General features: G+C 41.0%; 1 protein-coding gene and 1 long non-coding RNA gene across 3 annotated transcripts in view; one reads left to right on the top strand and one right to left on the bottom strand.

Moving 5' to 3' along the window:
- Positions 1-3,984: 3,984 nt before the first annotated feature.
- Positions 3,985-15,486, bottom strand: LOC111090239. The gene is made up of 3 exons (XR_005371255.1): positions 15,142-15,486; positions 10,093-10,660; positions 3,985-6,092 (listed from the first exon to the last, which is right to left on the bottom strand). It is a non-coding gene; the product is annotated as an uncharacterized LOC111090239 (long non-coding RNA).
- Positions 15,487-16,155: 669 nt separating this feature from the next.
- The window catches only part of TRIM24 (tripartite motif containing 24), a 99,523-nt gene continuing 91,747 nt past the window's right edge, over positions 16,156-23,931 (top strand). For both annotated transcript variants that reach the window (XM_038559427.1, XM_038559426.1), the window contains exon 1: positions 16,156-16,525. In XM_038559427.1, coding sequence (XP_038415355.1) covers positions 16,156-16,525 — 370 coding nt within the window. The remainder of the gene's footprint in view (positions 16,526-23,931) is intronic.

Here is a 23,931-nt window from a genome sequence, read left to right as displayed (position 1 = left end):
CTCACACATATATAGCTTCCCCCACTATCACCACTCCCTACCAGAGTGGTACATTTATTACAACTGATGAACCTGTAATGACACAGCATTATCATTCAAAGTCCATAGTTGACATTAGGGTATGCTCTGGGTTGCTTTGCATTTTTACTTAGAAAATCTGTTGCCTAGTATTGTCTAGAGTCTTAGAAAAGCAGAAAAACATCTAGAAGAAAATGAAAATCACCTGCACTCTCACTCAGGAAAAAAACAGTGAAATATAAACTTCTGGTATATAGACTTTCAGGTCTTTCCTTCCTTCCTTCTTTCCTTCTTCCTCTTTTTGTTTGTCTTTTGAAACTTAGTATTTCACCTATTGACAAGAGAATATTTAAAGGCTACATAGCATTTTATTACATGATCACAACACATTTTATTTAAGCAAACTTAGTACTGGTTTATGGGTTATTTCTACTTGTTTGGCTATCATAACTATTGCTATGATTTAAAAAAAAAAACTGTACATATGCAATTATTTAAATTTGTGCATCCCGTTCCATAAAATAAAGTTTAAGAGTAGAATTTTGAGGTCATATGTCTACATGCAATTAAAATTTTTGCTGTGGGGTGCCTGGCTAGCTCAGTCAGAAAAGTATGTGACTCTTAACCTCAGGGCCATGAGTTTGAGCCCCACATCAGGTGTAGACATTACTTAAGTGAATAAATAAATGAATAACTTAACAAAAGGATTTTTGCTACATATTTCAAATTGAACTGATTTATACTTTCACCAGCACACTCATACTTTTATAGTACTACGCTTTTATAAAAAGAAATGGCAGATAGCACCTTCTGGTCATGCAGTCTAGAGAAGCTAAATGAATATACTTTTCCAATTCTAAGGAACAAATGCTCACCAGTATGAGGGTCAACCTGGATTTGTTCATTGTAAAGTTTAGAACAAGAGTACACTTGAAGCTCTGAAAAGTTCTGAAATCAACTATTCTGATAGAAAGCAAGACTTCAAATTGCATATTTTATTACCAAATCTCATTTGGAGTGATTCCATTCAAATATTTATGAGCAATGAATAATGAATTGAATGTAATGAATAGTTATTTCTCTTAATGATTGATACATACATGAAAGAAGGAAAATATTATTGAGGATGAAGTGTGATCGGACCTCAGGATTTCAACATTATTTTTTTTTTCCTATGCAACAAATTGTAGGAAATCATGGTTTTAAGAGAAATTTTTCTCTTTTTACCTTGAGATAGGAGTAGTGTTGGGGAGGAAGTCTGAAATAATGTAAAAGTTTTTAAACAGATTTCCAAAGATAAAAAATAACTCCAGGTATAGGAGCATTCAACTCATGGCTATTGAGCACCTACCGTGTTCAAGGTCCTATGCTAGGCAAGTGGGTGTAGTAAGATGATTAAGCTGAGCTTCTGACCCTTACAATATAATGAGGAGACAATTAATCATAATACAAAATAAGTGACATTGAAGTTCTGAAAAGGAGAATGAGTTCTCCTTGAGAGGCAGGAATGAGAGGGGCCGGGCTACTCCAGGAAGACCTCACAACCTTTTAGGGCATCCTGTCATAACGTCTGTAACAAGCAATATTTTACTATGATTCTAATGTTAAAACAGGGCAGAGACAGTTTTCCTATGAGATTAGTTTTCAGGCTTGTGAGGGGTTAGGAATACATATAACCACAGAGCTATGGACTGATGTTCTCTCTCTTTTTTTTATTTATTTATTCATGAGAGACACAGAGAGAGAGAAGAGGCAGAGACAGAGGCAGAGGGAGAAGGAGGCTCCATGCAGGGAGCCCGATGTAGGACTCCATCTGGGACCCTGGGATCATGCCCTGTGCTGAAGGCAGATGCTCAACTGCTGAGCCACCCAGGCACCCTGATGTTATCTTTTTAAAAATCAAGTGAATCTAGAAACAATTTCAGGATTGGTAATAATTTTTCTTTATAATTCTTTTTTTAAATAATAAATTTATTTTTTATTGGTGTTCAATTTGCCAACATACAGAATAACACCCAGTGCTCATCCCGTCAAGTGCCCCCCTCAGTGCCTGTCACCCATTCACCCCCAGCCCCCACCCTCCTCCCCTTCCACCACCCCTAGTTCATTTCCCAGAGTTAGGAGTCTTTGTGTTCTGTCTCCCTTTCTGATATTTCCTACCCACTTCTTCTCCCTTCCCCTCTATTCCCTTTCACTATTATTTATATTCCCAAAATGAATGAGACCATATAATGTTTGTCCTTCTCCGATTAACTTACTTCACTCAGCATAATACCCTCCAGTTCCATCCACGTCGAAGCAAATGGTGGTTATTTGTCATTTCTAATGGCTGAGTAATATTCCATTGTATACATGAACCACATCTTCTTTATCCATTCATCTTTCAATGGACTCCGAAGCTCCTTCCACAGTTTGGCTATTGTGGACATTGCTGCTAGAAACATTGGGGTGCAGGTGTCCCGGTGTTTCATTGCATCTGTATCTTTGGGTTTTGGAGTCTTTTCACCACTGTCTTCCAGCTTTCCATGTGGCCTTTGAAAAGTTTGATTCCATCTGACTCTTAGTCTTTTATATCTGATTTGTTCATCTTCTCTTTAGAGGCTTTAAGGATGGCTAGTTCCCTTGTATTCCCTTTTTTTTTTTTTTGTTCCCTTGTATTCTACATAGCCGCCCCCTCTTCTCTCCTCTTGCTCCATTTCAAGTGTGGGCATGCACACTTCCTTCCATTCCCAATGATGGCAGCTAAGACTTGGCTGGAACATTTGATAAGACTTTTCTAAATGCTTAATGATTTCAGGATGGAATTTAACACATCAGGCTAAATTTTTTGTATTTATCATTCTTGACCCGTAGTGTCAATTCAGTATACAACTTTCCACCACGATAGCCATAATGTCACTTTTCTGATAAGTCATTTTTCCAGTATAGCATATTTTCACTCAAAAACATTAAACAAATATTCTATAAGCAGCATTTTGATATTTTCATTTTAGACAAAGACCCACTCACCAATTCACTTGACACAATTTCTAGGTAGAATATCATGTGGAACAGATCCTGTGTGCTATGTTTAACTTGTACTGTGTCTGTTTTTCACACGCATTGAGAGGAATTCTTCAGTGTGTTTGAAGTGATTTTCTGTTTAGCCTTCATTTTGTCCTAAGGGGGTTTTTTTTGTATTATGACTTTATTTTTAAGAGCATTGCAAGTACAAAATAGTATGAGCCTACAAAAGCTCAAATATTGGTGGAAAGGAAATGGTACAGAAAGAAGAGAAGAATGAGAAACCTAGCTATTCAACAAAGGCGGGTGTGATAAACAGAATGAAAAGGGAGAAAAAATAAGATACTTTGAATGTTTTTTTTATTTATTCATGATAGTCACAGAGAAAGAGGCAGAGACACAGGCAGAGGGAGAAGCAGGCTCCAAGCAACGGGAGCCCGACGTGGGATCCGATCCCGGATCTCCAGGATCGCGCCCTGGGCCAAAGGCAGGCGCCAAACAGCTGCGCCACCCAGGGATCCCTACTTTGAACGTTTTAAAAGGAGAGTTCATCATATTGTATATAAAGGTTTTGCAAATTATGAGAAGATAAAGAAAAATTCTGAATCAGTCATATATTTTGGGAAATTGATCATGCCCACCAAAGAAGCTGCTTCTGGTTGTAGCCTCAAGAAAGAGAAAATTACCAAGTGTGTCTCACTCTGACCCAGAATGTCTGGCTGAAAGTCCATTAGATTCCCCTCCTTCCTCTTTCTCCACCCACCACCAGGTCTTTAATTCATCTTTTGGCAAATACAATTAACCTTCATCGGAATCCCTGGGTGGCGCAGTGGTTTGGCGCCTGCCTTTGGCCCAGGGCGTGATCCTGGAGACCCGGGATCGAATCCCACGTCGGGCTCCCGGTGCATGGAGCCTGCTTCTCCCTCTGCCTGTGTCTCTGCCTCTCTCTCTCTCTGTGTGACTATCATAAAGAAATAAAAATTTATAAAAAAAAAAAACACCTTCATTACATTAGGTTTTACATGCAAATCATGTTTGTTTATTTTCAAATTATCACTTGTTACTTATACACATTTGTATTATTTAGTTGTTATATTTTTCTGCAAAAATTATATAAGATCTTGGGCTGGGATTTAAGGCATCATAATTCTTCCCATTAAAATTAGTGAAAATTATTTTTTTGAAAATGGATTTTTAATTAGCACTGTATTTAGGAGAATGAATTAAAGATGTTAAACAAGAGGATAGTTGAATGTGGTGTTTCTCAAACTCTGTAGGTCCAAATCTCAACTGGGGTCTTATACTAAGGAGTCCCTGAGCCTGACCACAAACCAGAGGACAGTTTACTGCTCCATAAGAGTGCCCTTGAGCTAGAATAACCAAATATATATTGTGCAAAGTAGATATTTCAGCAGTGAAAGCAGAGCTATTAATACCTACATCAGGAAAACTGCAGTATAATGAGACTGTCCCAGGCAAATGAGGAATGTGTTTGAGTCCATCTCTTTTACCTAGAGTCAGTAATGTGCCTGTAGATGATTAACAACTAGCTCTCTAGGGGGAGAGAGGCCCATTTCAGTGTTTGCTTCTACCTGCTAGAAAAAGCCCATTGCGATGTTTGCTTCTATCTGATAGATTTCCATAGTAAAAATACTCCCACCAGGGCCAATTTTAAGCTACTAATAGTCTAACAACCAGCTTGCAAGATTCTTGAAAACTTGGCAATCAGTTTTTGCCAGCCAAGAACCAACATAACACAACAAACCAGCTCCAGTCCAACGGTCCTGGAGTGTAGATATTAATTATTTGCAGTTCAGAGTAGAATTCAGAATTCAGCTTTCCTTCCTCAATATCCTATATTCCTGTTTCTTCTCTGTGGATAGAATTCTTCCCAGCAGACTAGAAATTCTACTACTGGGATGCCTGGGTGGCTCAGCAGTTTAGCGCCTGCCTTTACACCCAGAACATGATCCGGGAGTTCCAGGGAGGAGTCCCACATCAGGCTCCCTGCATGGAGCCTGCTTCTCTCCCTGTGTCTCTGCCTCTTTCTCTCTGTGTCTCTCATGAATAAATAAATAAAATCTTTTTTTAAAAAAAGATTAAATAAAGTATGTTTGGAGGAATTAGGATTGGGATTCTTCTGAAGGTAGTAGAATTTTCTTTTAATATCTTATTTATTTATTCATGAGAGACACAGAGAGAGAGAGAGAGAGAGGCAGAGAGACATAGGCAGAGGGAGAAGCAGGCTCCATGCAGGGAGCCTGATGTGGGACTCAATCCCGGGACTCCAGGATCACACCCTTGGCGGAAGACAGATGCTCAACTGCTGAGCCACCCAGGTGTGCCATATCTAATCTACTCAAGAAATATTTCATGTGTTTTCAGTATGCTATGTATTGTGGTATACAAGAATACAGCCACCCAATATCACTAGTGTCATCAGAGTCCAGGATAGTCCATCATGAGTAAAACCATGTGCTATCAACAGGCCAATCAGTGTCAGACAGCACCAAGATCAGCACAGTTCCATGAAGAGATGACCAGGCTTACATATTATTTCAGCAATCTTCAGGGTCTTTTAATTTCCCGTAGGCAACTAAGTATAAATGGTGTAACTACAGATATGGCCCAAGAATATGCAGATGTAATTACACAGGATGGTTGGAATCTAGGAAGCAAACATTTCTCTGAATGAGGATCTAAAGGAAACATAATATTCAGATACACAGTTCTTTCTAGCATGAAGACAAATGTCATAGAACTACGAAGAGTACTTTAGCTCCTAGACCACAGCTCCATTCCAAAAGGTCTTTATTTTGCATTTGCACAACTAAAGCAAAGTTAGGTTTACCTGGAACTCAGGGATGGTTTGCCTCCAAATATATCAAGTCTCTCCTTTTAGGAGGCAGATGCTTGTTTATATATTTTAAGTGATGATTATTTTCAGTTTTCAGTGTCTACTCCTGCTAGATCCCAGTCTCAATATAGGTCACCTTCTTCTTTATCAAAATCAGCTTTTTCTCTCTCCTTAATGGTATCCCAAGATTTTGGGCTGTATTCTTGACACCAAGCTGCAAAGAGAAGTGAACACAATACTGTCCCCAGGAAGTTCACATTTCAGTTGGGGAGAGAGATACATAATGGTATATATACCATTAACTATAATAAAAATAAGAGAAAAATAGAGGTACAGACCAAAGACAGAATTAATCGTTAAACTAAGAACATAAGGATCATTAATTCATTTTCTACTAGCCATTAGCATCTACGTGCTGTCTGCTTTGACTATTTTCCAGCGTGCACACATACACTTTGAATTTTGCATCAGACCCATGTATTTCCTGTTAGAAAATACTTAATTTCATTTTTAAAAGTCACCATTAGATTTTTTTAAAGAACTTGACAAACTGATCACAAAATACACATGGATAGTGATGCGGTATTTCTTTGTTTTAAGTTTACATTATAGATTCTGACTAGAATATATATGATCATGCAAAAAAAAAAGAAGTACTTGTATTCCTATTCAAATTGCTTCTGAGAAGCAAATCTCTAAATACATTATGGAAGGTAATAAAGATATTTTGTTTCCTTATGAAAAAAATTATATAGACTAGTAAATATATAAGAATATTCTAAACAATTTGAAAAGAGAAATAAAAGGGAAAGTAGACTTACTCTTAGAGAGCAAGACATAGAGATATAGAAATCAAAAGAATGTCAGAAAGAGACAAATCAATTAATTAAACAGTATCTGAAACAGATCCATGCATATATGGAAATCTGGTAACAGCTACAGGTAGCATTTCAAATTAGGAAGAAATAGATGAACCATTTTTTTTTTTTTTTTTAGATGAACCATTTAATGAAAGTTGTTGGTATCACTGGTCATCCATATGGAAACAAGAAAAAATTTGGTTTTCCTTTCCTTCCTCCCCCTAAAAAACAAATGTTCACATCACAGAGCTGTTACTCTATTACGTGGTTGTTATCAAGAATGAAGTACATTTATGTGTAAAAATTTGAAATGATATTCAGACTGTAAAGTAAAAAAAAAGCAAGTTATAGAAACAATCTAGACAGCACAATCTTATTCAAATGTGTTTGTGTAAGGGAGGGGAGTGAGAAACCCAGTCCCCAATATTCATGTATATATGAATATGCATGAAACCCCCAATATTCATGTATATATGAAGACACACGAAACCCCCAATATACATGTATATGTGAATACACATGAACAGAAAAAGTATATACATGCAATAAACTGCTACCGTGGTGACCACGAGGAGGAGTGTTAGAGCCAGGTGGGAGTATATGTGGGAGTATATTAGTCTTCATTCCAAACCTCCATAATTGCTTAATTCAAAAAGAAATAATACTATGGAACAGTCACATGGAAAGGGTTGTAAAAATTATAAATCACTAAATAAGTACATAATTATTTAATAAATGAATCTGTTCAGCGAGCTTTCATGAAGTCTTCTTCCTGCTAGTAAGGGGCTGGCTCAGTGGTTTTCCAAATGTGGTCTGGGAACTCCTCAAGTTTTCTAATGCTATCTCAGGGGGTCCATGAGGTCAAAGTAATACTAATATATTTTTTCCTTTTCTGCTTTCATGAGTTTATAGTGGATTTTCTAGAGGAGGAGGAGGGTCATGAGGTTAATGAGATCGAAGAGGCCATGCATAGCAGCAAGATTTTTCACTGTGTAGTTTTCTATTTTTATTTTTACACCATACAGATGTGTTATCCATTAAAATATATAGCTTAGAAGATCATACTTATATAATCTCTGTATGGAAGGCATTTCTGAATATGCCACAATATCAAAAGCCAGAAAACCAAAAAATGATTAATTTGACTACATTAAAAAGTTAACAATTTTGCCTAACGGAATAAGAAATGTGCAAGATTAAAAGACCAATGACACATAGGAAAAACCTCTTAGAAAGATATGGTATAAGAAAAACAACAATCCCTTTCAAATCAATAAGAAAAAAGATGAGCACTCAAAGGAAAAAATAGGCAAAAGCCATGATTAGGTAATCACAAATGAAAAAGATACAAATGCCCCCCATATATCTGAAGATATGTTCTGTCTCAGGATTAATTAAAGAAATGAAAATAAAATCAATATTGAGTTACCTTTTTTTAGACATTCAGGTTAGCAAAGATTAATTAGAATAATGGCAAAGAGGTGGGGAAATTGGTATTCACATACAACATTGGTGGGATTGTAATATAAATTATCTCTGAAGGTTGTATGGCAATAAATATAAAAATATTAATTGTGCAACCTTTGTTCTAGGAATTTCACTTCTAGGAATTCAGTGTAAGTTCACAGAGATAAGTGAAATGCTGAAAACTAGTCATATGTCAGATTACAAATTTCTGCCCCCTTCTACCCGATTCAATTTTCCCTTATCCCTTTACTAATAGGATGTCTACTTCTGCCAAGTTTTAGGATGTATGACTACAACACTGAAGAAGACATTTCCCAGCTTACCTTGAAGCTAGGTGTGGCTCCGTGACAACATAATGTGAGTGGAAGCAAATGCCTAACTTTTGTGTTACTTGATGGAAATCGTCAGTTCCTCTCTCTTCTCAGTGAAAACATAGTGTTTGTGGGCCCGGTTGGGCCATGTTGACAAAGACAACAATTTAAGGGATGACAGAATAATAAGCTAGAAGGAAATGTTGCCTTGAATGATTGAGAAGCAGAGCTGTAGACGCACACTAGGGCATATTACATAAAAGAAAAATAAACTTGATATTGTTTGAGGGGCTGGAATTGTCATACCAGCTTAGCCCATAAGCTAATTAATACAGGTTTATATGTCAGTCAATATAGTTTTGTAATTATAAATTTTGTATAATGGAATCATAAGTAATCATTTGAAGTGATTTGATAAATCTACAGGTATCTACCTGTATTGTTGGGGTTTTTTAGGCTTCTTGACCCACTGTAATAAAATACTACCAACAGGAGGATTTAAATAACAGAAGCTTATTTCTCACAGTTCAAGAGGCTAGGAAGTCTAAGATCAAGGTTCTAGCCAATTCAGTTTCTGATAAGAACTCTCTTCCTGTCTTGCAGATGGTCATCTTGCTAGGTCTTCACATGGTTTTTCCATGTTGCATGTGCTTGGGGAAGAGGAGGGGGAAAGAATGCACTCTGGTCTCTTCCTACTTTTATAAGGACACCAGTTTTATCAGACTAGGTCTCTACTCATACGACCTTATTTAATCTTTTTTAAAAAAATGTTTTATTTATTTATTCATGAGAGACGGAGAGAGAGAGAGGCAGAAAAATAGGCAGAGGGAGAAGCAGGCTCCTTGTGGGGAGCCTGATGTAGCACGCGATCTGGGGACTTCAGGATCACACCCTGAGCCAAAGGCAGATGCTCAACCACTGAGCCACCCAGGCATCCCTGACCTCATTTAATCTTAATTGACTCTTAAGGACCCTATCTCCAAAAACAGTCACATATGGGATTAGGGTTTCAACATGTGAATTTAAAGGACACAATTCAGTCCATAGCATTGATTTAAAAAAAATCCTAAAATCATGTTTCTTATGACTCTAGTTATGTCAAATTATGTATGTGTCATTGTGTATGTGTAGAATATGTTTACATGGATTCTGAAAATATGCTCCCCAGTAGCAATAAATTCTACATGTGGGGCTTGGGGAGGTTATGTCAGCCATCTTTCGGCTAAATTAAGAACACGTTATAGAACAGACAAGCAGGCATAGCTAAAAGTAATCCTTGATGTGTATCACCATCATAAAAGCAAACAAAAGCTATGTAACAAATGAAGATTTGTTTTATATAAATTTTAGGGAAAAAACCTCAAAAGAATGATACTTTTCAAAAGTCCAAATGTATACAATGAATTCTATCAAGTGAAATATTTCTTGGAAAGTAGAAATGGCTTCTGCTCTGGCTCTGTTTGATGTTGAGTTGTGCTAGGATAAATTTTTTATAAGTTATTTCTCAGAATAAATCACATCATAATTTTCAGAGTCCTTTCAAACCCCCACTTTGGTCCACGCACTCATTTCTCACCTATTTGCCCCTTCTCTGCAGAGTGTCATGAATCTCCTCATTCTTCCAGCTGCTAGCAACTCCACTTTTTGTTCTCTTGTTATCTGCAAGTGTTATTCCTTTTTCTCTTTATTCCATTTGTTTTCTTTCATTTGTTCTGTTATTATCTTCCTTGTTCTCACAGTCTTTTTTTTTTTTTTTATCTTGGTCATCTGATTGCTCTTGATCTATGAGATTTCCATTGCTTCTTTCTTCTTTTTCCCCTCTGCAGTTCCTAATCTCATAATAAACTTGAATAAAACTGCTTCCACAGAGCAGGACAAATATTAAAATGTGGGGCTTCTCTCTGCCCTTAGATATTTCCAGAATGGTCTGCACAGGTATTGCTCCCAGCATGTAAGCTGACTTGCTCCAGCTGTCTGTAAACATTTCTTTTCATAAAGCATAGTGAGTCAATACTCAGTTTACATCTCACCTCATTACTCTTGTCCTTCATACCAGGGAATAGATACACCCCTTCTCCTGTCAGACCCCAGCCCTTTCGAGACTCCTTTTCCTCCATACTTCATGTTGGAAAAACAATGTTTACCTAGAAGAAAAAAAATGACTATAGAGGGGAAGTAATGGGAAAGGGAAATCACTGCAATTATCTCTCCCTGGCCCTCCTCTTCAGCAGAAGCTTCTTGCTTCACAAGAAGCAAAAAACAAACAAGCCAACAAAACCATTGAGCAAAGAAAAAATTGAGGCCAAGGGTTGGACTGAAACAAAGGGTGGAACAAATAAAACAGGAGGAACCAAGCTCTAGATTTTTTTGCTTCCATGTGATTTGTGAGATATTAAAGAAACACAAAAGAGAGGAGATGGTTCTTAACCTTAAGGAATTACAATCCAGTTGGAGGAATGGCATGCCCTTTGTGTTGGCTGTCCCCAAGACCACCCTCAGTTTCAACAATTAGCTAGAAGGATAGGTAAGAATCAGAAAAAGTATCTATATCCCAGTTACAAATCATTAGGGCAAAAGGATATAGATTGAAATTAGTAAAGGAAAAAGTCACATAGGCAAACCCCAGGAGAAACCAGGAGTGAGCTTCCAGTGTCCTCTGCCAGTGGAGTCTCACCAACAGGCTTAATTCTCTAGCAACAATGTGTAACACCATGTGTAAAGTGTGGCCAGCAGGGGAAATTGACCTAAGCCTTGGTATCCAGGATTTTAACTGGAGGTCAGTCACACCGGCATGGGGTACCCAGGTAACTGACCGTAGCTACTCAGACTCCTGTCTTCCCAGGGGTCAAACTCATACCGTGGCCCAGAGCCTCGGGTATAAAAAAGCAGCGTGAGCCATAAGTCATATTGTTAGTATGAACTATGATCAAACTGATAAGAGTAAGGCCAAAGCCTCTGGCATACAGCAACCCTCTTATCAGGTAGGATAAAGGTTCAAAGAGCATCTCCCAAGAGCCCATCAAGGACCAGTTCTTTCTTTGGAATGTGCAGGATTTGAGCAACCCACAATCACTGAGTTAACCCTTTATTATAACCCCAAGTAGTATGTAGACTATAATTTTTTTTAAAATAACTTTTTATCTTCCCGATGGCAGAAAACAATCTATTCATATTCTTACTTACTTTAGGTTTGTTTTATTTCCATTTTGGTTTTGGTCATCATTTTGGATTTTAAATCCATCAATACAATATTCATCCTCTTTTCCATCCAGGGCCAATTTGAAGATCCAAGGGTTTAATAGAGCCATGGAATATGTGGGAGGGATACTGGGTCCTAGGACATTAGTTCATGAAGGCATACACAGAATGTGCCTTGCTTGGTTCTTGCCTGCTGGCACCTTTGTGGAAGCCACTGAGATAACGAGACAGTCTTTGGTCCCTGCACAAGGCATCCTCCTTATGTTAACAATCGGGTCACAAGTTATCCAAACCTCTCAGCTACTACTGAAGGTTTAGAAATCTTTTCCAAAAAAAGAAAAAAGAAAAAGAAATCTTTTCCTTATTCCTCCATAGCTATAGAAGATTGGGTAAAGGGGTTATCTCACACCTTCCTTGCCTAGACATGCATCATAATCTCAAAGAGTTCCACTCAAAAATTATTTTGTTAAACTTTCCTGGAAGATCTGGAATTTCCATCCATCAGTACCATGTAAGGGGTGGGCATGAGAAATCCTCACTAGCCTCAAATCCTCTAGTTCTCCTTGCAGAGTCCCTTCTCTTTCAACAGAGACAAATATTACCTCCTCTGTCAGAGGGATCGTTGAGGTGCCCTTAGCGCAGTTTAGATAATGACAAGCCATTCAATTAGGCTGGAGCTTAGAGTGGATATGGGTAAGCAGCATGAGCAGGCAGGAAGATCAGATAGGGCTGAAATCGTGCACAGCACGATTTGGATCAAGCACACACTTGGATCAAGTAGGGAGTCAGAGACTTTTTTTTTTTTTTTTTTTTTTTACGATTTTACTTATTTATTCATGAGAGACAGAGAGAGAGAGAGAGAGAGAGAGAGAGAGGCAGAGACATAGGCAGAGGGAGAAGCAGGCTCCATGCAGGGAGCCTGATGGGGGATTCGATCCCGGGACTCCAGGATCACACACTGGGCCAGAGGCAGACGTTCAACCGCTGAGCCACCCAGGCTTCCCAGGAGTCAGAGACATTATAGAACAAGAGGGGGATATAGATGAGAGCTGTAATTAAGGAAGAATCATCTAAAATAGTGTAGATCTCTGAAATGATTTTGCAACACACTTGGGAGGACAATATCTAGATAAGAAAAATCACATTATAAAAACACCAAAAAACCCATAAATTCCTTTTCTGGAATTAAAGAGACCAGTAGCCATATACATTTGAACAAAGTAAAACACATGATTGTTTTCACTACATGAGACAAGGAAGCCTAAGAATATGGAAGATAATTTTCTCTGAAACTGATTATCTATGATGATTTGAGAAACTAGTGGGTTGTTATCAAATTGCATGGAATCTCCAAAAACAAGCTTCCATAATTCACCCCTTATTTTTTCCCTCTCCACCATCATCATCAAAGGGAATAAAAGGCACTTGTCTTTCATCTGCTTGAATCCTGTATACCATCTCTGTAATAAATTATTAGCATATTAAAACATTAATTTATAATGCAGAATTTGCTTTCCTAGGATATGAAGATTTGCAAGGTGCAGCTATAAAAATATGGGATACAGAATGAGTACTGGGGAAAGAGTAAAGAACTTCCTCTGAGGTGGTTTAGGGTGACAATCGATAAGTCTGAATTTTGGGGGAAAAGCATTCCAAAACAAAGGGAACAGCATATGCAAAGCAGAGAGGCATTAAAATGGTGGTGCATGAAGGAGTAGAGGGAGCTTCAGCTTAAGAGGTATAGGATGAGAGAGGGATGAAATCATAGATGGATGGTAGGCGGGTTAAGAAATTTGAGACAGGCCTCTGTTTCTCTAAGGGTGGTTTTGGACCACCCAGATCACAATCACCAGAAGCTTCTAAAATTGAATATGGGGATGAGCCTAAGAACCAGCTTTTAAAGTAAGCTTGCTGGGTGATTCTTATGCAAACTAAGGTTTAAGAAACCACCACTATACCAAATAAATAGCTAGCCCTTAAATGCCATTAAGGAGAGCTTCACTCTCAGAGGCCTGTACTGATTGGATTTAGGATCTGTTTGGGAAAAGCTGGTAGGAAAGGAATAACTTGGAAAAAGTAAGGAAGGGCCAGGTTGCCTAGAGTTTGCCCTTCCTCGTTGCCATTTTTTCTTCCAGGATCATTTCCATTTTAACAAGGCTTTTTCTGACCCCCCACCCCCAATTCCACTTTCCTCAAAGGTCCAGCACTACTTCATTTGTTACTTAAAAATGCCACTTTCATAGAATTTTTTTTTACATGTGTGTACAAAAGTCTTGTTTCCCCCACCCCGTTTCTATACTTCAAGCTCCTTAAAAGTTTGGGTTTTGTTTTCATTTTTAAGTAGTCTCTACACTCAACATGGGGATTGAACTCACAATCCAGAGATCAAGAGTCACATGCTCCACCGACTGAGCCAGCCAGGCACCCCAAAGTCTGGCCATTTGTTTGAGTGAAAACTGTTGGGCTGGCGGGATCAAGGGCCATTGGGAGGCACCAACAAAGTGGTGGTGGACCCTCAGTCTTGTCACCCTCGCCTCGGGATTTTCCTGCCACCAGCAGACCATCTGAGGACACATCCTTACTGGAAAACAGGACCTATGCAGGAAACAGGAGCCACACCTTATCCAAACCCCCATATAGGGCATAAGCAGTTATCGCCCCATACCATTCCACCAGTAACAGGCCCTAATACCTATCACCCCATTGGGACACAGCCTCTTACCCCTCCCCTTTAAAAGCTCGCCTGTGCCAGCCCCGGTGGCTCAGTAGTTTAGCGCTGCCTTCCGCAGGGCGTGATCCTGGAGACCCCAGGCATGATCCTGGAGACCCCAGGGTATGATCCTGGAGACCCAGGGGGTGGGTCAGTGATCCTGGAGACCCCGGGCATGATCCTGAAGACCGGGGATGGAGTCCCATGTCGCGCTCCGTGCGTGGAGCCTGCTTCTGCCTGTGTCTCTGCGCCTCTCTCTCTCATGAATAAATAAATAAAATCTTAAAAAAAAAAAAAAAAAAGCTCGCAGGTACTCCCTTTGGGCGCGACTTCCCCGGCTGCGCTGCCTTGCCTGAGAGCGCATCCCATTAAAAGCTTGCCTCCACCTACCTTTGCTGGGCCTCTGTTTCATTTCACTACCAACCAGATCAAACCTGACCAAAAAACACGTGTGTACCTTCTACCTGGAAGCATGTGCACCTTGCGAGGGGGGGTAGGGGGTGGGATGAAGGTGGGGGCGGGGTGGGGGATGAAAAAAGTCATTGAAGGAATTACTTGGACATCCGTAAGGCCTGACAATTCACTTGTTTTTCCAACTGTTGTCCTATTTATGCAATAAAGAACACTTTCTGACAATCTTAACCTATTAGTGTCTCGGAGACAGAACTATCTCTCCTCATTTAAAAAGCAAATCGCCGACTTAGAAATCGATTTCACCTTTTTTTTTCACTGGGGGTGGTGGTGGAATTCTTTAAACACTTCCAAGGCGCAAGAGAACATCCGTCCTTCCGCATCAGGTCCCATCACTCACGGGAGCGAGGCGCGAACTCAGGCGGCAAGCCCACGCTGCCCCCACGACGTCCCATCCACACGTTTCTCCACCTATAAAATTCCTCGCTTGCTCGCTCTTCACAGTCTCCATCCACTTGGTCATCCTTTGACCCTCCCGCCGTATTCACCCCACCTGCGGGGACCCGGATCCTCAGCAGGAAACCGAGACTTCTGCAAGCAAGTTACTTAATTAGCCGCGCTGCGCGCCCGGCGGCGGAGCTCCGCCCCCCGTGGGCGGGGCTAACGCAGGCGGACCCAATTAGTCCGTCCGTCATTAACAAACGATCCCTTGATCTTCCTAGAGGAGCGCCACGCACAGCAAGGCCCAATCAGAGGCCGCGGCTGGGGCGGGGGCGGGGCTGGGCAAGCGCCTTCCCACCTCCCAGCCTCCCGCCGCGGCCGGCGGAGCCTCGCGGGCTTGGGCAGGCCCCGCCCCCTGGCCAGGCGCGGCGGCGATTGGGCGGCGCGCTCCTCGCCGGGGCCTCAGTTGCCGGGAGCGGGAGGGCGGGGCCTGAGGCTGAGGTGGGCCGGCGCTGGCGGGGTAGGGCGGGGGGGCCCGGACAGAAAGGCGGGGAGGCGAGGGCGGGCTGGGCGCCTTCGACGAGCGCCGAGGCGGTTGGCGAAGCGGACGGGGCGCAGCCTTCCCGGTGCGAGGAACGGTTCCCGCTGACAGATCCCCTTCTTCCGGCCGCGCCACCCGGGAGGCGGATCCCCGGGGCCTGAGGAGGCTTCCTCGGCCCGGCCCGCCCTCCGGCCCTCCGTCTCCCGCGGGTCATCCTAACGGCCTGTGAGGAGGAGGAGGAGGCGGAGGAGGAGGCGGAGGAGGAGGTCGTCGGGGGCGGCGGCAGGCGGGGACCGTGCTCCCCCTTCGGCGGCGGCGGCGGCGGCGGGGGCAGGACAATGGAGGTGGCTGTGGAGAAGGCGGCGACGGCGGCGGCGGCTTCGGCGGCGTCGGCGGCGGCCGCCGGGGGGCCCCTGGCGGCGCCGAGCGGGGAGAACGAGGCCGAGAGTCGGCAGGGCCCCGACTCGGAGCGGGGAGGCGAGGCGGCCCGGCTCAACCTGTTGGACACTTGCGCCGTGTGCCACCAGAACATCCAGAGCCGGGCGCCCAAGCTGCTGCCCTGCCTGCACTCCTTCTGCCAGCGCTGCCTGCCCGCGCCCCAGCGCTACCTCATGCTGCCCGCGCCCATGCTGGGCTCGGCCGAGACCCCGCCGCCCGTCCCCGCCCCCGGCTCGCCGGTCAGCGGCTCCTCGCCGTTCGCCACCCAAGGTGAGAGGCGGCCGAGGTGGGCGCGCGGGGGGGAGGGGAGCCCGGGGCGCCCGGGGCGCCCGAGGAGCCTGAGGAGCGGCCCCCCTCCGGGGCAGGAGGCGGGCGCCCGGGTGCGGCGCGACCCGCTGTCACGTCGCCGCCGCCGGGGGTGCGCGGCGGGGGAGGGGCGAGGAGGAGGGTCCGCGTCGGCGGCGGCGGCCGCGCGCCCCGCGAGCCACTTCCCCGGGCGCCGAGGGCTTGGCGGCGGCGGCTCCGCGTTCTCCTCCGGGGCTGGAGGAGCGCGCCCCGCACTCTGGAAACCTGGGCTGGAGCGGGCTGCGCCGCGTCGCTCGGCTGCTTGGCCCGCTGCGTCCGGCTCACTGCTCTGCCCTCTGCCTCCCCCGGAGCTTTGTCCCGGTCGGTGCGGCCCTCATCACCCGGTTCGGACCCACGTCATTTGAGCCGGGGGTGGTGGGCGGTGGGTGAAGACGAAGCGACGGGGACTTTTCTTCGGGGAGACGCGTGGCAGATCCGGATGCTGTTTTCTGTCCTGCACGTATGTTTCGGCTTCTTTGACGCGTCTCCCCGATTTCTCTCCCTTCTGCCGGGACGGAGGGACCCAGAGAGACGGTATGTGGTTGTGTGTGTGTGTGTGTTTGCATTGGAAGGTTTTCTTTCGCAACGGTAAAGGGTAAAGAGAAATAGAAGGGAGTGATTTTTTTTGGGGGGGGGGGGGCGGGCGGCCCGCAGGGTTTTCTTGTATTTTGTAGACGACAGCTGGGTAATGAGGACGTTGCTGTTCTCTTTGGTGGTGCATTTGTTACTGGGTAATGAGACTTTCGACAGGTCGTTCCCATTGCGAGCGTTAACAGGTTTGAGACCTTTAAAAAGTGAGTCAGAGTAAGCGCAGTAAGCATCCTAGGAGAATGAGGATTGTAAATTGCGACTTTGCGGATTCGGGAGCACCTACCTCCTTTTTAAAAATAGAAAGTAATTAGAAAGGGAATGATTCTTTTTTTTTTTGATGATTCGTTTTGATGTATACTTTCAGAGGGTCTGGTTGATTAAGTTTGAGATAAAATGCTAATTAAGTAATTGAGCCTATGTTAAGGGGTATATGAAATCGGTGCTATAGACAGACAGTAGTGTTAGACTCTGCATTTGATTCTGTGTTTGGAACAGTATCTGGCCTAGGGAGCCAGTTTTCCAGCGGTCTCTCAGTTTCTGCAGGTCGTGCCAGGGAGGTACTGTGACTGCCCTTTGTTTCTGTTTTTGAAAGATGTTTGTATAAGGATCAGCCTTGGAAGATAGAGATTGTGTCTTCCACCAGAGCAAAGAGCAGGCGTGCGTGTGGTCCAGTGTGATGTCCACTGGAGTTAAAGACAGGCATGCTTAGTACCCACGATACAAGATTGGGGTGCTCTAAGCTTAGGTTTCCTCTGGTGTAACACAATCCATTGCCTGTGCAGGTGTCAGCTGGCCCTTTGACCTTGCCTGGTGGGAACTGGGGTTCCGGGAAGGAGAGCAAAAATGTCGATGCTTCGGTTTATGTTAGCTTTGGCCTACGTTATTATTGTGAGTAGCTAATAAACGTCCCTGGTCTCTCACCCATGAGTCTGCCTTCTACCATGGTAAGCTAGCTTGCAAATAGGCTGAAGTCTCTGATCTTTCACTCTTGTTTTCTCTCATGTGGCCCACCTGTTGGAAATTCAGTACAGGTGAAACAAATCCTAGTTCTTAATGTTTAGACACAGTCTAAGGTCTCTTTTATTTGCATTTTAATTGGTTAAATAGGCTAGTAGCCAATCAGGATCTGAATTTTGCGTAATTCTAGAATTAAGGTTTATCGTGTGCCTGGCCATGATATTCAGACCGGAATGAATGAGAACAGGGGGAATAAATGCTCTGAAACTAAACTCTGAGACAGGTTTTAAGTTCCAGATTTCTCAAAATGTTCAATGCGATTCTAGTCTAAATATATTTTATCTTGGTGTTTGTATTACCAGCAAGAGTTCAAGAAAGCATATAAATTGGAAGGTAATGGTCTCTAACAAATGATTCTTTAAATACACTGTTAAAAAAGAGGGTCATTTTCTATAAATTAAAAATACTACCTATCCTGAATCTTATTAACTTGAATGTTCTTCGTCCCTCTCCTTGTGAACTTACTCTAATACTAGCTGAGATAAAACTTTAGCCAGCACATTTCATAAATAAATAGGGTTCATTTCACCATCTCTGTTCTTCATTCTCCTAATGAACTTGTGGGTACAGTCATCATGGATCAAACTATATAATACCTACAGGAGCTAAGCTAGTTATCTGAGTTGGAGAACTATGAGCTTGGGGGTAAAATAATAAGGAAAGTGAGGAGTGAAAGGGAGGCGGGCAGCAAACTCAGCTCTTGCAGATTGTCATGTAAGAGAAGAGAGGGCCAGTATTTTTTTTTTTTTAAGATTTTATTTATTTATTCATGAGAGAAACAGAGAGGCAGAGACACAGGCAGAGGGAGAAGCAGGCTCCCTGCAGGGAGCCGGATGTGGGACTCTATCCCAGGACGTGGATCGTGACTTGAGCCAAAGGCAGATGCTCAATCGCTGAGCCACCCAGGTGCCCTCAGAGAGGGCCAGTATTGAAGGATATAGATATAGATATAGATATATATTGTATTTCTTTTAACCAGAAGTCTGAAGCCCGGATTTTTGTGTGAGCTTTCTCTAGGATTAGATAATGGCAAATAAATTAAAACACACACACAAACACACGCACACACACACACACACGCACACAGGCCCATTCTTTAGGCCAAACAAAACAAGTTTTGTTGAGGTCACAATCATGTTGCAGTTATACTTGTCCCTTTTAGATAGTGGTTTTCAAATTTTAGCTCTACTAGAGGCACTGGTATACTTATCAGATTTTGGGGGGTATCTGAATGGCTCATTTGGTTAAGTGTTGTCTACCTTCCGCTCAGGTCGTTATCTCACAATCCTGGGATCCCAGGATCCGGAGCCCCAAAGGCAGGCTCCCTTCTGAGCAGGGAGCCTACTTTTCCCTCTCCCTCTGCTTCTCCTCCCTGCTCATTCTCTCTCTCAAATAAAGAAATATAATCTTAAAAAAAAAAAATTAGATTTCTAGGCCTAGCCCTCCAGAGAGCCCAACTTGGCATAGCTTTAGAATTCTAGAGTATAATATTAAATTCTAGTGTTTTGTTAGCTCAAGCCATGTTATATTCCAAAACAAAATTGATCATAGGAGGATTCCTTAGGAAATTAAGACCAAAATTCAGGGTATAGAATAATAGTTTTCAGCATTATCAAACCTGATATTTCAATAAACCATTTTTGGTGTTCTCTGTTACCCTAATTGGAATTCATAGAAAATAAATCTTCTGAAATGTTTTATGCAAAAGAAATAAAGCTAATTTATAATGAAAAAGTATGTATTATAATTTATAAATGCTCAGATACAATTACAGTAACTACCAAGACCCCATTGAGAACATGGGTCAAAACTGTCCTTTGATAAGGCTGCCTGCCAGTTGGAAGGAATGAGGATGAGTGACCACATGCTAAAGTTGGATGAGCTACCTCAGGTATGACTGCCATTTTCTTAGTGTGCAGTTATATCCAGGAAAGAGGGAAGGACGTAGAAAACAGATTTTCTTTAGGTACATTATAGGTACCTGAAGTCAGAAAACAAACTGATCTTGGAGAAATGGTACAACATTGTAAAATATTTTGTAGTGTATTCAGCAAAAGAGTAGCAAACTCTAAGCTGTTTTTAAAAGAGTATTGAGCATACCCTTGAAAAGGGTCACATTATTTATCCAGGGAAGAGTAAAAAATAAGAACCCATCAATTTTTTTTAGACTTCTTTACTAACTGGCAGTCTGTAAAATGTAACTGTCGATTTTGGGATTTGATTGCTTTGGGTTCCTGGTGAGAAGTGTAAATCACCTTGTGAGTACAAGATACAATGTCAAAGAATTAATAGTATTTAAGATATTGTCTACCAGTTTTATATACAAACAGTTCTATATACAATATTCACCTTGTTAATGGAAATCATACTGTTTTCAATTTGTGGCTATTAGGAATAAAACTGTTACAAATATTTGTAGACAAGTGTTTATATAGTATGTTATTTCCTTGGGTAAATACTAAAAATTGGAATTTCTTCTTTGAGTCATAAATGTATATTTATACTGGTTGTACGGTTTTGCATTCCCTCCAGCGATGTATGAGAGTTCCAGTTTCATATCTTTGCCAGTTTGGGTGTCGTTAGTCTTTAACTTTAGTCATTCTAGGATGTGCAAAGGGGAGTCTCATGGTTTTAATTTTCATTTCCCCGATGAATAATGATGAGAGTCTTTTCTTGTGCTTATTAGTTATTACAGCTTTTTGGTATAATTTCAGTTTGTCTTTTGCAGATTTTTAAACTTAAGTAATTGGTTACATTATTGATAAGTAAATATTCTTTATATACGTTCTATATCCTGGTCCTTTGTTAGATACAGTTTTATACATATTTAACTCCTATAGCTTGCCTGTTCATTTTCTTAATGGTGTCTTTTGAAGAGCTGAAGTTTTAATTTTTGATTGTCTGATTTATCCATTTTTTTCTTTTATACTTAGTAATTTTTGTGTGTGTGTGTGTGTTTTTTAAGATTTTTAAAATTTATTCATTCATGAAAGAGAGAGAGAGAGAGAGAGAGAGAGAGGCAGGCAGAGACACAGGCAGAGGAAGAAGCAGGCTCCATGCAGGGAGCCAGATGTGGGACTCGATCCTGAACCCCCAGGATCACGCCCTGGGCCAAAGGCAGGCGCTGAACCGCTGAGCTACCCAGGGATCCTCGTGTGTGTGTGTGTGTGTGTGTGTGTGTGTGTGTGTGTGTATGTGTGTTTAAATATTTTATTTATTTATTCATGAGAGACACAGAGAGAGGCAGAGACACAGGCAGAGGGAGAAGCGGGCTCCATGCAGGAAGCCCGATGTGGGACTTGATCCCAGGACTCCAGGATCACACCCTGGGCCGAAGGCAGGCGCTAAACCGCTGAGCCACCCAGAGATCCCCCTAATTTTTGTGTTCTAATAGTTCTTTGCCTACCCCAAGTTTACCAAGATTTTGTCTTTTCAGTATTTTTATAGTTTTAGTCATTGTATTTAGATCTGTAATCTATTTTGAGCAATTTTGTATAAGGGTTGAGGTTCATGTTTTCAACCATATGTTAAAGTACTATTTATTGAAGAGAGTACTTTCCCTTATATCACTTTGGCATTTTTGTAAAAAAAATTAGTTGAACATAAATTTTTATTTTTATACTTTTCTGTTCTGTTGATCTATTCAGTAGTAAAGTGTTTTTGTATTGCTGTAGCTTTTAAAGTAAATTTTGAATTGGACAGTTTTGTTCTTTTTCAAAATTGTTTTGTTCTTTGAAGTCATTTGCAATTCTTCATAAATTTTAGAATCAGCTTTTTAATCTCTACTTGAAAGTCTGCTATGATTTTGATAGGAATTGCATTAAATCCAAATACCACTTTGGGGAGAATGATTTAACAATATTGACTATTCCTACCTATAAACCTTTTATTTCCTGTTTATTTAGATCTTTAATATCTCTCAGCACTATTTTATCATATTAGTCTTGTACAATATTTGTGAAGTTTATATTCCAAACTATTTCATGATAATGCTGCTTAATGATACTGGTGTTTTTAAAAATATCATTTCCAACTGTTGCTAGTTGAAATACAATCAACTCTTGTATATCGATTGTATCCCATTATCTTGCTAAATTCAGTGATTAAATCTTAGTAGTTTTTTGTGTATTCCTTAAGATTTTCTATGTAGACTATCCTATTGCTTACAGGTAGGTAGTTTTAACTTTTAATTCCTAATTAACTTGTCATTTTTTTCCCTTACTGTGCTAGGTAGGACCTCCAGTACAATATTGAGTAGAAGTTTAATTTCACTATTAAATGAGAGATGGCATTCTTGCCTTATTCTTGATCTTAGGAAGATGTTAGTTGCTCACCACTTATATGTTAGATCTATGAGCTTTTTACAGATGCCCATTATCAAAATTAAGATCTTTTCTATTCCTAGTCTGCTGGGTATTTTAATCGTTTTGGATGATGAATTTTGTCAAATGCATTTTCTGTACCTATTAAAATGATAATGTGGGTTTTCTCCTTTTTTCTCTTAATGTGGTAAATTATGTTGACTTTTAGATGTTAAACTTATCTTGCATTCTGAGGATATGCTGTACTTGGTCACCTTTATGTGTATTTCTGGACTTGATTTGCTAATATTTTGAGGACTTTTTTATGTTTATGAGGAATATTGGTGATGGTTTTCTCATATCTTTATCTGATTTTAGTATCAAGGTAAAACTGGCCTCAAATGTGTAGTGTTCCATCTAATTTTCTGAAAGACGTTTTGTAAAATTAGTATTAGTTCTTTAAACATTTGACAGAATTCGGTGAATCCATCTGTGCTTAGAGTTTTCTTTATGAGAAGATTTTTGATTAGGGATTCAGTGTCTTGATACAGGGCGATTCAAATTTTATATTTCTTCATGAATCCATTTTGGTAAATTGTTTGAAGAAAATTTTGTTTCATCTAATTGGTACATTTTTAGTATATGTTTATTCACAGTATTCCCCAAACCCTTTTAATGTTTTCAGGGCCTGAGCAATGTCCCAGACTTCTTTTGTTTCTATTTGTAATGTGTATTCTTTTTCTTGCTATTTTTGAGGGCTTACCAACTAACTTTTGGCTTTGTTAATTTTATTTATTGTTTGTCTCTGCTTTTTTAAAGGTATAATTTTCTCGCTAAGCATATGTTGCCACCTCAAATAAATTGTTTTAATTAACATTCTATTAAAATATTTTAAATTTTTTCTTGTGATTTCTTTTGGGTTGCTTAGAAATGTATTAAAGATACATGGGGATTTTCTGGATAGCTTATTCCATTGTACTAAAAAAAAAAAGAAAAAACTGTAAGACATAAATCTTTTTTTTTTTTCCTTAGAGTATTTATTTATTTATTCATGAGAGAGACAGAGAGACTAAGGCAGAGAGAGAAGCAAGCTCCCTGCAGGGAGCCCAATGTGGGACCTGATCCCAGGATCCTGGGATCACTTCCTGAGCCAAGACGTAGATCTTTCAAAGTTATTGAGACATTTTATGTCCTAACATATTGTCTATCTTGGTGACCATTTATGTGTATTTAAAAAGAAATTAAATTCTATCTACAGTTGTTCCTTGTAATATTCTGTAAATGTTAGGTGAAGTTGGTTGATAGTGTTGTAAAAATGTTTATTTTATTGGTTTGGTTTTCTTTTTCTTTTTTTTTTTTTCGGTCTACTCGTTCTATCAGTTACAGAGAGAAGAATGTTAAAATCTTCAATCATGATTGTTG

The sequence above is a fragment of the Canis lupus genome, chromosome 16 (assembly GCF_011100685.1).
Source record: "Canis lupus familiaris isolate Mischka breed German Shepherd chromosome 16, alternate assembly UU_Cfam_GSD_1.0, whole genome shotgun sequence".
NCBI lineage: Eukaryota > Metazoa > Chordata > Mammalia > Carnivora > Canidae > Canis > Canis lupus.
The sequence above is the reverse complement of the archived record's forward strand: the minus strand, read 5'-3'. Positions and strand labels throughout refer to the sequence as shown.